The 16,273-nt window shown below is 42.1% G+C and overlaps 1 protein-coding gene across 1 annotated transcript in view; it reads right to left on the bottom strand.

Moving 5' to 3' along the window:
* The window catches only part of F12 (coagulation factor XII), a 28,606-nt gene extending 12,333 nt beyond the window's left edge, over nucleotides 1-16,273 (bottom strand). Inside the window, exons 1-11 of the mRNA XM_030213211.1 lie at nucleotides 16,257-16,273; nucleotides 15,559-15,629; nucleotides 14,023-14,059; nucleotides 13,838-13,934; nucleotides 12,702-12,772; nucleotides 10,470-10,577; nucleotides 9,877-10,008; nucleotides 9,300-9,404; nucleotides 6,732-6,906; nucleotides 3,916-4,025; nucleotides 3,432-3,681 (exon numbers count right to left, since the gene is read on the bottom strand). Coding sequence (XP_030069071.1) covers nucleotides 3,432-3,681; nucleotides 3,916-4,025; nucleotides 6,732-6,906; nucleotides 9,300-9,404; nucleotides 9,877-10,008; nucleotides 10,470-10,577; nucleotides 12,702-12,772; nucleotides 13,838-13,934; nucleotides 14,023-14,059; nucleotides 15,559-15,612 — 1,139 coding nt within the window. The 5' untranslated portion in view covers nucleotides 15,613-15,629; nucleotides 16,257-16,273. The remainder of the gene's footprint in view (nucleotides 1-3,431; nucleotides 3,682-3,915; nucleotides 4,026-6,731; nucleotides 6,907-9,299; nucleotides 9,405-9,876; nucleotides 10,009-10,469; nucleotides 10,578-12,701; nucleotides 12,773-13,837; nucleotides 13,935-14,022; nucleotides 14,060-15,558; nucleotides 15,630-16,256) is intronic.

Raw genomic sequence — 16,273 nt, 5'->3', positions numbered from 1 at the left:
GTGATGTGCGTAAATTCTAATGTGTATAGCTGAACAAGGGGGTGTGGTCATGGCTGTGGAATGGGTGGGTCATTCTTTTTTTTTTTTTTTAAATCTATATGCATTCTTATAGAATACACCTGGTCTGCGCCTAATTAATTCCAGATACAGTGAAACCTAGGTTTTCGTTGACTAAGGTTATTGTCAGTTTCAGTTTTTGTTGATTTTTCAGTGAAAACTTTGTCTCGGATTTCATTGTTTGCCTCGGTTTTCACTGCTAATTTTGTGAAAACAATGGGCGACCCACGCGTTCTCCTGCTCATTGTGGCGTTGTTTCTCATTGTGTGAGCATCACCCTGTGCGTCTAACGCAACGCACGCAAGATAAAATCACATGTGATCAAATCTCATTTTCCCTGTTAAGTGTTTCCCTTGCTAATAAGTTAACCCTTTCCCTTTAGCTCCATCATGGGACTATATTTATTCTCTATAAAATGTGTTTTTGGTATGTATTTTGGAGTGTCTAGAACAAATTAATTGGATTTACATTGATTCTTATGGAAATAATTGCCAAGGTTTTCGTCTGTTTCGGTTTTCATTGATTGTTTTCGGATGGATTATCAAAGAAAACCGAGGTATCACTGTATTTACACCAAGTGGGCGGCTGCTCAGTGTATTGTACAAACCACGCCGAAATTTAGGCATATTCTATAAACCACGCCTAAATCTAGCTGTATTTTAAGAATACGCCTAGGCATATTTTTTTTTCTGCACGGATTTTTTTAGGTGTGATATATAGAATCTAGCCCATTATGCTATATACTTCTCTGGATGATATAAAAGATACCTGTAAATAAATTAAATTCATCTAAACCTCATCCACTGTAGTGTTGACTCCTACAGAGCTCCTTATTGTCACCAATGTTACTTAACAAATATGTACAACTTCTGGAGAAACTTTTCCAAGTCTCTGGGGTTTCTTATCGTATTTTTTCTGGTACCCCAATAAGTAACTCATGGCAAAGAATCATTTCTAGAATTCAGTCAGCGTTTGGCTGCAATATTCAATTGATTGTGGACCAGTAACTTAAAACTGGCCTCTTTAGAAAACAAGGTATTCTGGGTCAGCTAAGATAAAATGCTGAAGCAAAGCTCTTCGTGGTATTGACAGAATAGCTCTGCCCAGTGAAAGTTCGCCAGTGTCGGTCTTATAGTGGCTGAGGCTTATCTCTTGAATGTGCACATCTGGGCAATAGCGAGAAAGTGTTTTGTGCAAATGAAACAAGTAAGGCACATTCACCCATTCTTCGGGCAGGACAGTTTTGCAACAGATATTCATGTTACAATAGTAACTGCATAAACATTTTTAAAAAGAATTCAGTGCTAATTAATAGAAATTCTGGCCGGGCAGCTCAAAATCCAACCACAATTTCTCCATTTAAATTGAGGAACCTGGGCATTGTGGGTTCGGGGCAACAGTTTATTCAAATAGCAATATTCAGCTACTCTCTGGATAAATTAATCCGTTTAATGAGACTACACACATTGCAGTCACAACTTAAGTGGATTAGTCACCCATTTATCAGCTTGACTTTTCTCACAAGCCTTTAATGGAAGAAGCAACTAACTAGCAAGTTGTCCGGACAAGGGCTGACACCAGCTGCACATGCTGGAGAAGACTTGCTTATCCACTCCTTCTCTAGTCAAGGTCATTTTCCTGCACATTTCGGACCCATGTGCAATTTTTCCTTAAGATTGTCATCCTTGTTTCTATCAAACTCCTATGTTCTATCTTATGTGTTCCACCTCTGTTTACACCTATGCTATTAAGATGTTTTAATGTGTGATCATACTATGCACAAAGTGTATTGTTGTTTGAATATTTTTGTCTATTGTCTAAGAGTTCATTTTCAAGGATAAGACCACTGAATATCAGACATATAGATAAGTGAATAAATCTTCGATTGGGATTGCTTTCAGATGCCAGCTGGAGAAGATAAGCTGTCCAGAACCATTTAGAGTTGGGAATAAATGCTACTGCAATCTGGTGTCTCTGAACTAGAGAGTTGCACGGGGACAGAAAGCTTACCCATCCCCGCCCGTCCCTGCTGGAATCTTACCCATCCCCACTGGAATCTTACCCATCCCCACAAAAATGTAACCCATCCCAACCCATCCCCGCAAGAATTTAACCCATCCCCACCCGTCCCCGCAAGAATTTAACCCATCCTCACCCATCACTGTATGAATTTAATGGTACATAAAAGAAAATTCCAGTCAGCTCCCTCAGTCTCTCTCTGGATTTGAGCCACAGCACTGTAGGCAAGGAAGGAATGGAAGCTGAAACTTGGAACACTCTGGTGTGCACATGTAAGATTTGTCTCTGATTTACTGGCACTGTGTGCTGAGAGGTCACCACATGCACGCGCCAGTAGGTCAGGTGACATCTGATGCTCATGCCTGTGTCAGAGCTGAGGTCTGCTCATCAGCCTGGGAGCAAAGAGGATTAATTGTAACATAGTAAGTGACAGCAAATAAAGACCTGAATGGTCCATCCAGTCTGCCCAATAGTCACACTCATTATCAATTCATGATTAAATCAACGAGTGTGATATTATATACTTGATTATGGTCTTTCTTTTGTGTTTCTGGAACATAGACCATAGAAGTCTATCTGGCCCTATCCTTATGTTCCAACTGCTGGAGTTGTCGTTGAAGCCCACTCCAGTCAATGCGTCTTCTCATTTGTGGGACACAGATCATAAAAATCTGTCCAGAACTGTCCTTATGTTCCAGCCACTGAAGTTGCTGTCTAAGCCCTTTCCAGCCTATCCTAAACCAGACTTCCATATATTAGACACAGACCATACAAGTCTGCCCAGTATTGGTCCTAGTTAATCACAGCCAGAGTCGCCATCTAAGTATTACTTCACACATCCACATACATGCAGCCATTTAAGGTTAGGTTTTTTATAACTTCCATTTTCTAATTAGAGATCCTCTGTGTTCATCCCACGCCTTTTTGAATTCCATCATCATTTGTGTCTCTACCACTTCCTTAATGGAAGACTTTCCACATTTGTGCTGTTAAAGCAAGGAGGAGGAGGAGACAGCACTCAAAGACCTTGGTACTCGGTAGATGAGAGGCTGGTGCAGGTGTAGCTTACACTTCCACGGGAACCCCGCAGGAACTGCTTCCGTCCCCGTGGGAACCCCGCAGAACTGCTTCCGTCCCCGCGGGAATCCCGCAGAACTGCTTCCGTCCCTGCGGGAATCCCGTGGGTTCCGTGGGATTCCCGCAAACCCCGTTCCCGTGCAGCTCTCTACTCTGAACAGATGGGGAGCTTTATACTTTATGATGGACATTAATTTGTACCCACAAAGAAAGTGTGGCTTTCTTTATTGTTATCTCTGAAGCAACAGTAATACAGGGAGGAGCTAAGGTGAGCTTACCTGTGTTGTAAACAATGAGCTGCAGTCACTATCCAGCAGGAGGTGATCAAGCTTCCTCCACAGAAAGTTGTTCCCATATAGATTGCTGCAATGTATGGGTGAGAAGCTGGAAGTGCCACCAGCCCTCCAACAATGCGGTCAATTACAGAGGGGCACTTCTTATATCTCTTTCCACAATGCTCAAGTAGTTTGCTGCTGCCTTCCATTGGTTCCTCTAACTTTCTATCATCGTTGTTGGGTGTGGTTAGCACTGCAGAAAAACACCAGAGAAAAATCCCTGCTCACAAAGGCATCATGAGCAGTGCAGGTAACAGATACTTCCTCCTCTAGGTGGATCTTGTTTCAGTGTATTTACCAGGTATTCCTAAAAATGGATCTCTGCATCTATCTCCCTAACACTTTTCTGTTCTAGTAACAGACATCCAGGAGGGTGCTTTACTCACGGTCTTCACAGATCAGATGTGTTCCCCTCATGGGACATTACCTTGTTCACTATTCTGGGTGTCATTGCACTGTGGGATGCTGCAGTACTCCCAGCTGAGCTGATGCTCTTTCAGAATGTAACACCAGGGTTGTGAGTCGTTATCAGGGTTTCTAGGAGGAGAATCAAAGACATAGAATTGGTTGTTCAAATAGCTCAATATCATCTTTGTTTCTAATCTGCCATTTTTCTTCTGCTTCTTTGTACTTCAGCTCAATCAGAACCAGAGCTGGGATCTGGCACCGTTAGCCCACATTCACAACCTACTAGCTGAGCATTTCTTCCTTATATCTCCCCTTCCTCCTTCCCAGTATACCCAGCCTGATCCTTGTAGTGATGGTCTTTGGCCAGAAGCCAGGCAGCACAGCTCCTTCCATAACCCTATAATTCTGGACCCTAAATCCTAGACATGGAAAAACACTAATAGAGGTGTCTAGCAAGAAGCTAGCAATAGAATCTATGTGAAACTTTCTTCAAACTCATTAAAATACTTAATCAATGAAATAGAAAGGTAGATGAGGAAATGGCTCTGAATATTTTGGATAAAGTGCACCCAGCTCGGTATGTTTTCTATAATATCTCAGTTGTTGGTGTGAAGTTAAAAATGTCTGCATGATTTGGTTTGATCCTTTTTGACTTTTGGACTTACTTAATAGGGCCATAGACAGGTTCTTTATAATAGGTCTTACTATCCCTCAAGCAGCATGATCCAGTCCGATTTCCACGCTGCCATTTTTAGGAAAGTTGATTCAACATAACCTGTTTTGATGAGGACATGGCACAGAGACTCTAATGATTTTCTTGCTTGATTTTGTGTTGTGGGGTTTAGAAGTAAAGAATATTTCCTATTTGTTTCTCTGTATTGATATCAGTTACATGTGATATGCTGAGTGATCATATTATGCTGGAACATTTAGGTGAGATGTGGAGTAGCCCTTAAATGGTTTACATCAATTTTTAAATGGCTGTGTAGACAAACCCAAACTACTAAGGGTGTGTCCAAACCGCGCTGTTTGAATAGGGGAGTTTCTAGGACTTGGCATTACCCTATAGAGTCAATATTCAAAGTGAATTAACCAGGCAGAAGAGGCCTCTCAGGTGACTCAAGGCTCTGCCCTTTTTTCTATGTTGTTCAATATTTTCCTTACTTCTTTAGTAACGCTCGTTCAAGAATTTGGAATAAGTATGCTTGTTTACGCAGAATCGCAGATGATATTTTGCTGGTGAGCTACACTTTGGCAGATAAACCAGATTTGTCTTCTCTTCATTCTAGTGTTTCTGCTGTATCAGGGCTGGTTTATGAACCTTCATTTGGTTCTAAATGTGGAGACGTTGAAGGTTTGCTGCATTTCTGGACATCTGCCCCATGCTGTATTGATCCCTGTTCTGTTTGGCTGCCCTATACCAGACTTGGAGTATTTCAAATATTTTGAGGAGTTACTATTGATTTTCAGTTATCATTTACATATCAGATTTCTGAAGAGGTGCAGAAAGGTTTTTGTAAACTCCATTGTCTCCATGCTGGTTCAGGATGCCGCTAGAATCCTGCAGCATGCCGTGCCAAAGAGTCTTGTGTTGTGAGTGTTTACTTCCTGGTTTCTGCACTTCCCTTTTATAGTCCTAGATGAAATGCTGACAGATGACTTCACTTCCTGGCTAGGAATATATAAGGATGTGCTCTACACTCCTCCAGTGCTTTGGCAACAGGCTTCCAGAGTTGTGCCTCTCTAGTGTTTGTTGCCTGGCCAGCTGCTGCTTCCTGCCCTGCTTGTTCCAGTCCTGCACATTCCAGTCTTCCAGTCCTACCTGTTCCAGTGCTCCAGCTCTGCTTATTCCTGTCTGTAGCCTTGCTGTTTCAGTGACTCCCTGGCCTTGACTCCATTGGGCCAGCTCTCAACAACTGATGACACAAAGTTATTCAAAGTTGTTAAATTGCAAGAGGACCTTATGTAAACTGGGAGACTGGGCGTCTAAATGGCAGATGATGTTTAATGTGAGCAAGTGCAAAGTGATGCATGTGGGAAAGAGGAACCCAAACTATAGCTACACAATGCAAGGTTCCACATTAGAGGTCCTCTTGCAATTTTTCACAATCCTCTTGCAATTTAACAGCTTTGAATAACACTGTATCATCAGCAAATTTAACTACCTCACTAGTTACTCCCACTTCTAGATCATTTATAAATATTTTTAAAAGAAGCAGTCCTAGCATGGACCCCCTGGGGAACCTCACTATCTACCCTTCTCCATTAAGAATACTGATCATTAAACCCTACTCTCTGTTTTCTATCTTTCAACCAGTTTTTAATCCACAATAGAACACTGCCTCCTATCCCATGACTCTCCAATTTCCTCTGGAGTCTTTGATGAGGTACTTTGTCAAATGCCTTTTGAAAATCCAGATACACAATATCGACCAGCTCACCTTTATCCACATGTTTGTTTACCCCTTCAAAGAAATGTAATAGATTGGTGAGGCAAGATTTTCCTTCACTAAATGCTTTGTCTCATTAATCCATGCTTATGAATATGCTCTGTAATTTTGTTCTTTATAATAGTCTTTACCATTTTGCCCAGCACCGACATCAGACTCACTGGTCTATAATTTCTGGATCACCTCTGGAACCTTTTAAAAAAGTCAGTGTTACATTGGCTACCCTCCAATCTTGTGGTACCATGCTTGATTTTAAAGATAAATTACATATTACTTCAGTATTACTCATCTGTGGTACTTCCTATTCTTGATTTATAATACTCTCTGTAGGAGTTATTTGTACACCCTGTTCATTACCTGTCCTTCTCCCTCCAGTATTACCCACCTGCAGAATGTATGTCTGCCCAGTCCCAGGCTCTGCTGATGGTTTCTGATTTGTACAGAAAGCTCATTTTGCACGATGTCAGAGGTCCATGGCAGGCAGTCTGTCCCAGAGATGGTCACATCTGCACTTCCCCTATAGTCAGCACCATTTTCCTGGTAACAGAGCTGACTGAGATCTAAGAAACAAATCAGTTTTGGAGCATCACCGCTGGAAAACCCAATCCCTCCCCACTTTTTCTTCTCATATATTTCCTTTCCTCATTCTCCCTTTTATACCTTCACTCTGATCTCTTAACCCCTTCCTCAGCTTTTCTTTCTCCTTCTCCTCACATCTTTTTTCTCCCCTCCCTCCACTGTTCTTTCTTACTTATTTATTTATGTTACATTTGTATCCCACGCTTTCCCACTCATGGCAGGCTCAATGCGGCAGGCAATGGACGGTTAAATGACTTGCCCACAGTCACAAGGAGCTGCCTGTGCCGGGAATCGAACTCAGTTCCTCAGGACCAAAGTCCACCACCCTAACCACTAGGCCACTCCTCCACTTATCATTTTCTCTTTTTTCTTTCCGCTCTTATTTTCTTTTAATGCTCAGATCTTGTGACGTTTGAGATATTTGGCCTATTATTCGTCCATTAGTTCAACTGACAATTTCCCTAAGCCCCATGGCAGCAAAGTGCATTGACGCTTTTACCTGCCTTGTATGTTCTAGCGAATTTTAAAGGGGGGAAATGACTTGTACATTTTGCCATTGTTATATTCGCAGATGGGTATAAATGGAGGGAAACTACATTCTTGTATTTGAATTCTCAATAAATCAAGTCATTACCCCATAAACGCCCACATTTAGAAATTGTAAACCGCTTAGGTCTAGATGGTATACAAATAATGAAAATAAATTAATTAATTAAAATCCATGTGCATATATTGCATACATGTTTATTCCACAATCTAAGGTTATTTGTACCTGGAGCAATGGAGAGTTAAGTGATTTGCCCAAGGTCACAAGGAGCTGCAGTGGGAATTGAACCCAGTTCCCCAGGTCCAAAACCCACTGCACTAACTCTTAGGCCACTCCCCCACTCCACACATGGTAGCAAACAGAGGAAGAAGCTGAATTAGCAGTAGCACCAGGTTTCAGACTTGTGCTAATTCAACCTCTTTGTGTGTGTCGCCTTCTAGAGGCAACTACACGTTAGTGCAGTTACATGTAGCTACCTCTGCATTCAGGCCCTTTTCACACTGGAGGATTATTTCATCCAGCTCAATCCCATTGAAAATTGCTTGCATGCTATGATTTTAAGAATCATATAGCTCTCTCCTCACTGGATTTAAAAGAGAACAAAGCGTCTTATAGTAAAGAAGGGATAGAGAAAGGAAGAGGTTTCCTCTATTACCTGATTTTGGAAGTAAACAAGTTCTTCTTTGGACCATCTCTACTGCCTATCACTTGAGTGGAAGAAGAGTGGCCTAGTGGTTAGGGCCCTGGGCTTTCATCCTGATGAAGTGGGTTCAATTCTTACTACAGTCACTCCATTGCCCAGGTGCAAAAATAAGTACCTGTACATAATATATAAACTGCTTTGATTGTAACCACAGAAAGGTGGTATATCAAGTCCCATCCCCTTTTCCATATGAACAAATAGCCTCCAGACCTGGACTCAGACTGAAGTCTCAGAAATTGATGTCAGGAGAGTGGGGCTCATTTTCAAAGTCACTAGTTAACTAATTAAACTAAAAGTAGACAAAGTGATGGGGTGGGGGGTTGGATGGGATATATCTGAAGGAACCTAGGTGCTGTCTGATCTTTTCAATGCTTCTGTAGAGTCAGGGGTGATCTTGGAGGACTTGAAAATGGCAGATGTGGTTCTTCTCCATGCAAGCAGAAATGAGGAGGAGGTTGGGAACTACAGGCCAGTTAGTCTGACTTCTGTGATAAGTAAATTAATGGAAATGCTTCTAAAACAGAGGATAGTGAGGTTTCTGGTAAGCATTGTTTTACTGGAGGAAGGTGTTCAGAAGAATCTGGTTAATTTCTCTAAGTGATTACAAAGTTGGCTTGGTGAGAGATATGGAGGCATATTTTCAAAGCACTTTGGGAGGCTAAGTTCCATAGGTTTCTATGGAACTTTGGGAGGCTAAGTGCTTTGAAAATATGCCTCATGGTGTACCTGGATTACTGTAAAGTCATTCACATTGGCAACCTCTGAATAAATTGAGTGGCTTTGGTACAGGACCTCAAGTGGCTTACTGGGTTAAAACCTGGTTCTGTGAGAGGCAACAATGGGTAGTAGTAAACGGAGCTCACTCTGAGGATAAGGGCATTACCAGAAGTGTGTCACAGGAATCCATTCTCGGTCCAATTCTTGTAAACATTTTTGTAAGCGATTTTGTGGAAGGGCTGTTGGGTAAGCTTTGATGTACCTGATGATGTGGACGAGGTGGGATCTGGTGAAACTTGAAGACTTTTCTAGAGCTTGGTAGATTCTGTGCCAAAAAAATGCACAGGCATATATGTGCCTACCACCTTGAATTTTCAAAAGGAAATTTCAGAGGAACTATACTGTACCTATTTCACAGAACTGCCCTACATAATTCTTTGGACAGCCACAGGCTAGCAACTTCTTCACCTCAGCACATCTTCCTCTGTTCAGGCACGGGTTCCAGGTACATTCTGAAGAAAGAGCAGAGCTTTACCATGATGTATTCAATAGTCAGGGATAGCAGTCCATCTCTCCTTTCTGCTTGCACCTATTAGGCAGTCATGACAATGTCTGTGCAGGCTTTGGTGACAGCAGAAGAAGGTTTATTATAACAGAAGAGCTGTTTCCTTGTTTTATTATTTGCTTTGTGCATTGCTCCAGCTGTAAGGAATCTATAGAGAGCCTAGGGGGAACCAGAGAGTTGCAGGTTCAAAACTCAAGATAACAAGCTGAAAAGTGAGGCCTTGGCAGTGTGGGGGTCACACCAAATGTGACTCTTTCACAAGTGGTAAGGGAAGACTTATTGAGATCTCCCCAAAACATCTGTCTCCCCATATGCTTAATACTTCTACATTGAATGCTGCCATCCCTTCTTACTAATCCTTCTCCGTGTGCCTGAGTCCTCCCTTACAGCCTGGATCGCTCCTCTTGTCTTATTCATACCTTTGGCGTGTGCATGTTTGCACATTGCGCCCTTTGCAGTGCAGTGACACTCCTCCAGGGTCTGGGGTGTAAATCTCAGCCATTGCTCCCCTTCACCAAAATACTGCAACAACTGAGATTCAAAGCACCTTTCTGCAGCAAAGAGAGAGAAATCAGCAGGCACTCTGTCCATCTTTACCCTCTTCTACCTACCCTCTGTAAGGAAGACCCAAGAGGATGATCTATGGCTAGTGTGGGGGATCTTCTGCTTAAATACCTGCAGAGTGTCCCATCTATCTGCCAGGTTGGTCACTTCCTGAGCTTCTTCTCTGAAGATGCCTCGTTGGGTTGCTGTTTTGCTCTAAGCCAGTGAAATCATTTTTGTTTTCCTATGGACTGTCACTGCATTCCTCCCCCCCCCCCCCCCCCCCCCCCACAAGATGGGATCTAGTCCTTCCAAGGTTTGTACAGTTCTGTTCTTGTTTTGCATGTGTTGCTAGAGACTTTCACTCATGGAGCAGTCACCTGTCTACCAGTGTGTTCCTTTCTCTTACACCTCTCTCTAGGTGTGTCTCCTACAAAAACACTGATCATCCCCCTTTGTGACATCCAACCTTTCTGGCACTGTCTCCCGGTATAGTGGGCTGGACAAATGCAGTGATAATTCTTCAAGGTGTTCTCACAGGTGCCTCCGTTTCTACAAGGTTTCTTCTCACAGTGATCTAAGGATAACAGAAAAGCAGGAAATAGGAATACATTCCCTGGGGGGGGAGGGGGGGGGGGGGGCTTATGTATACTATTCTGAAACCCTAAGCTACCTGAACAAGCTAACTGGCAGCAGACTGCTATTACCAGTTCTTGCACACACAGCTTTCAGGCCTCTACATAACCAATTATAGCAAACTCCTTCTAAAACAGGGGCTCTCCATCCAGTCCTTGAGGTTACACCCAGCCAGTCAGGTTTTCAGCATACCCACAATGAATATGCATGAGATACATTTGCATGTACTACCTCCATTGCATACAAACCTATCTCATACATATTCATTGTGGGTTGTGCTGAAAATCTGAGGACTGGGTTGAGAACCACAGTTCTAAAAACACTGTGCAGTGCTTAGAATCCTAAAATATGTAGGGTCAATAGGTAGGGCACTTGAGAATTCAGCAGTATGTGAACCTTGTCTGGATTCCCAGTGCCTCAACTCTAAACCAATAAAATAATACTTGTACTCTGACCTCAGCAGTAAACAGGCAGGTGGGTATTAGGTGTATCTTCTGGCTTTTTCCAGAAAGGGACAGAAGCTGATAAGAGTGTCTGTTATAAGCAATAGGTGGACCTGGTGGCAGCGGAAAACTCCTCTGAACTATGTCTTAGGTTCCAGATCCTCCCCGGCCTCTGACTTTTTGTTGTTAGGGGAAAGCCTTCATGCCAAACCTTAGCAATATACAACCCAGAAATTGGAAGCCAGACTAGTATTTTAACAGGTATTGTGAGACTGAAGTTGCAGAATCCAAAACCTATACAGTGGCTGACATGTTTGGATGTTTGAAGGTAGGGGCCCCCTCTGCATCCCTTCTAGTTACACACAAAGGAGAGGGAGAGATTGGGCTATGTTTGTGGATTTCATTAAGGCAACCTGGCCAAATACTCTCTGGGCAACACAGTAACAGGAGAGAGGGAATCAACAGCACAGTGAACAAACACAGTAGAAAAGAAGCACAGTGGACTTGAAGAATTAATGTTGAAAACTTGAATTTATTTAGAGATGCAACTTGGGCCATGTTTTGACACTGTGCTTGCATCAGGGGTCGACTATATATGTGTTTCCACACATGTATCAGTTTTGCTGCATTCACTAAGGAAATATGATCCAGCATGTACACAAATGTTAGATAAGGAATTTTTAAAACAATATGTGTACAGCAATTAAGCCAGGACTGGAACTGAGAAGAGACCCATTCAGTCCAGGAAGGGACTACTGTCCAATGCAGGGCTCTGCAAATGGTATTTAAGTATAAAATGCACAGCAATTGCATGGTTGAGCAGCTCTGGTCTCAAGTAAAGCATTAATATTAGAGCTCTCAAGGAACTGCCCAGGAAAAACTAACATCTTACAGCACTTTGGGTCCCATCGGAACTGTTTCCCCTCCTGCACAGTGGTTTACTCATTTTTCTGTTTTTCTTTCAGCTCTTGCAGCTGGGCATTTGGTCTTTGTCAGTGCTGCAATGCTAGTGTATCTCTATATTGAACCCAGTCTTAATGCTTTATGTTACTGTCTTTAATTATATAACTTATTGTTTATATTCTTGTAAATACCTTTCAATGCTTCTGTGTACAGAAAAATGACTAGGCATATGCCAGTAAAGCTGTTTGTAATTGAACACCCACTTAAGCAGGCTCAAGTTCCAGAATCCTGATTCCAGGTACAACAGAGCTCATTCCCAAAAAACAAACTCCAAAAAAACTGATGGTGTACCGGGACCTGCCTCCTGCAAGCCCTAAACAGCTGCAGGGTTGAAAGGGAGTCCCAGGGCAACACATAATAGAACAACACCAAACCCAGGGCCTGTGGAGCTACCTGAGATACACAGCAAAGAGGCCTGTGATACAAAGCAGGTGTGGAACAGCACCACACACACACATACACATACACAAATCAACACACTCCCCCAAACATAGAGAGAACAACACCGAACTCAGCACTAGTGAGTAAGACATTTCTGTCAACAGCTGGCTAACGTTGTCTCCCATTGGGGTTGGTTGCTTAATTCACCATATCACTAGTTGATAGTGACTGGACCCAATGAATAATGCTGCGTCCTGGTGCTGATTGGGCTACTGTACCTTGTACTTTAATGTGCTCATTACAGTATCCCCACAGCTGGTCCCGATCATAGTTTTCAGTCAGAGCACACCTGAAAGCAGAGATCAGGACATAATAAAGGAAATGCCAGAAGGATTATGAACAGTCTCAAAAGCTGTATGTGTAAATTTTAATTTAATTTAATTAATTCCTCATCGTCCCTCCAGTCTAGCTTAGACTGGGAGCTACTGGTTTGAAGACATCACCCCACAAGGCTTCACAGCTAGCTTACACCTGTGCAGCTTGAAGCTGGCCTGGAAGGACCTTGAGGGTTAGGTCTTCCAGGATGGAGCTTAGAGTGATTGAGCCATCCTAGAGGCCCAGTGTGCAGAACCCAGGTCCAGCCTCCTTTCCTCCCATACACACTCAGTTTACCCAGTTAGGGCACTGACAACTCTGGAGGTCGTTGGCTATTGTTTCACCTTCCCTCTTCCTCAGCCTTTGGTAGGGGCCAGGACTGATTTTTCTATCAGAGCTGAAAATGGTTTTGGTTTTTTTTTTTTGTTTAAAGGCAGAGACTCAGCAAGAAGAAAAAAAAAAAACAGGTAGATTCAGTGTCTATCATCCATGGCAGGAGAGTCCTTAGCCCATCAAGCCCAAAGGTGAGTGGGGCTAATCTGAGTAGGGGAAGCCTCAGAGCCAAGCGTAGTTGGGACAGTGAAGCCTGTGGCAACCACAACTCACAGCTCGGGGCATCAAAACGCTGCCAGGGCTGTGAGGAGAGCCAGTTTATTTATTTATTGCAGACTTGCTATATGTTTTTTAAATGGCAAAGCAGGACAAAGTGGAGCACAATCTAAAAACACAAAGACCATAAAGAAAGGAAAGAAACCATTCATATCTACATTTCAATAGTAGAGAGATTGAAACAACACAAGATATAAAATACAAAATACATTTAAAAAAGGCTAATTTTACATCAGAGGATCAAATTACCACTAGAAGCAGTAATGAGCAGAAACCAATGTACAATTTGGCTGCTGACCCCTGCCCTAAATCTGGTGTGCTGTGAAATCAAGCCCAGGGGACCTGGAGGCATTGTGCATCTCTTTCCAGAAGATGCAATTAGTCAATAACTCCCCTGTAAGGCATGAATGTGCATGGAGGACGTTCTCACCAGTGCTGCCCACCATGCTTTCCTTTCTTAATGCAGGTATAATGCATCTTCCTGTTGTATTGGAAGGGGAAGTGGCAGAGCTGCCCATCAGTGACAACTGCAACAGAGGAGAGAGAAACACTCACTGAATAGATGTGGACAGGAGGCAGAGACCTCTAACCATAAACAGAATGACAATCACTTACCTGGGTCAACCTTCTTTTCTGCTTTCTTGAGCAGACCCTTAATAAAGAAATGCAATTAAAATCAGGAAATGTTTTCAGAGATAGGTTCGTCCTTCAGAGGGAGCTCTCAATATCTACATGAAGAAGGCCTTTCTGATCCTTGACATATTGCTTGTAACACTGTATCTAATACCAAAAAAGAGTTTCAGGCTGTTACAACGTTTGACCTAGAAGATATGGCAGTTGAGACACATAGATGGGTTATGGATTTCGTGTATGGGTCATTGACTTCATATTGCGACACAGATGGGTTATACTAATAGATATGACACGGGTTATTGACTTCACATTGAGACACACAGATGGGTTACATAAGTAGATATTACACAGGGGTTATTGACTTTATGCAGAAAACAGAGTCTCACACAGCGGTTACAGATATCGTAGTGAGTCTCACACATAGGCTATGGACAGCAAACGGAGACACACATAGCTTATGAATATACTGGGTTTCACACAAGAGTTACTGAATTTATACTGAGACACAAATGCTTTTGGGATATCACAGTGAGTCCTACCTACGGGTTACAGACGTTGTGCACTTTACTGTAAGAAGTGACTAACTAGACGCACACACACACACACTCTGACTAACACCAGCTGTATACACTGCAACAGGACTTGCTTATGCACTCCTACCCTAGCTGAAATCATATTTATGCACCTTTCTGACTCCACATGCAACGTGCTTTAAGTTAGCCCTCAAATTCTGTTACTCTATCATATCAGTCTAAACGTTTCACATCCTCTTCCTCTTATACCCTGTGCTGTCTATTGAGATGTTTTAACATGAATGGTATTGATATTATAAGTAGCATTACTATGCCATAATATGTATTGTTATTTAGATATTTCTTCTGCTTCTGAAAATGTTTATTGCCTATATTTAGCTTAGTTTTGCTGTCTAGTACCTTAGGTGAATAAGTACATTTTAGCCCTTAAACCTGGTGTTTCAATGTAAGCAGTTTACTACAGGATTTACTCAACTGTGTATCCATGGCAAAAAAACAAACACACATAAAAATAAATTAAAAACAATTGTACATTCCTGGCCCCCTCAGGCTGAAATCCTTGAAGAGGCAGCTGGCTCCGACTTTGGATTTCACAGCCCCTTATCCTATCCCCCTCCTAATAATAAGATCCCCTCCTATCCTAACATATCTCCTCAAGGGATCAGCTCTCTTTGCTTCTCTTACAGAGAGGTGTGGTAGCTGTGTTAGTCCACTCTTAAAGGTTATGTCCAATAAAAAAGATATCATCTTATTTTCTTTTCCATGTTTTATTTTGTTTGATTTCTATTGATAACCTTCTCTTACAGAGTAAGCCAGTTGTCTCTTAAAATGGATCCTCCCATTCAAGCTTTCTACAGTTAACTCTAGACCTTTCCCATACACATATCTTAATGCAAACTTCTGGCTGCTTCACAAAGAGTTGTGTCTATTCTCTGTGCAGTCATTTGTGAACATAGGATGTCCTACCAGCAAACTCAGACCTTACCAGATGAGATGTAGAGCAGAGGAAAAGAGTGACAGCCATCAGCAATAACTCCATGCTGTACCTCCCGTCAGCTGCAAAACCAAAGTAAAATGGCAAAGGGCACAGCAAGCTTTCCCAAATCAATACATGAAAGCAAAGGTCTCAACAGAAAGTCACTGGTGCATGCCTTACTGTGTAGGAGAAATAGCCTGTGACCTCGAAACTTCTGTCAATCTTTTGGAGAGGGGGTGTGTGATTTTCCTGCTAGCCTAATTCTATGCCCTGGTAATGGCATCAATCTATGGGAGAGAGGTGGTGTATGACCCTGGTAATGGTGTAATCTACAGTTTATAGATTATATATATACCGCTAACACCAAACGTTCGAAGCGGTTTACAATAAGAATAAAAATCAAGACAACCTCTTGGCAAATAAAAATAAGAAAATATACCCAAACCCTCAGTCTGAATTAACGAGAAACTTCTTAAAAAGTGATGTTTTTAACAACTTCCTGAAATAAGTATATTCAGGAATAGCTATAAAGCAAGAAATATATTCACGCCAGATTTTAGGGGCTAGATAAGCAAGAAATCTATCAGAGATCTTGAGTTGCTTAATGCCCTTAACTGAAAGAAATGCAAAAGGGGAGCAGTTTTTAGTCATACTCCTAGAAGAAGATGAAAATTCAAAGTAGGATAATAAATATGCAGGGTAGTCACCATTCAAAAAAGAGAGG

The sequence above is a fragment of the Microcaecilia unicolor genome, chromosome 8 (genome assembly GCF_901765095.1).
Source record: "Microcaecilia unicolor chromosome 8, aMicUni1.1, whole genome shotgun sequence".
Taxonomy (NCBI): Eukaryota; Metazoa; Chordata; class Amphibia; order Gymnophiona; family Siphonopidae; genus Microcaecilia; species Microcaecilia unicolor.
This window is presented reverse-complemented; position numbering and strand designations above follow the sequence as displayed.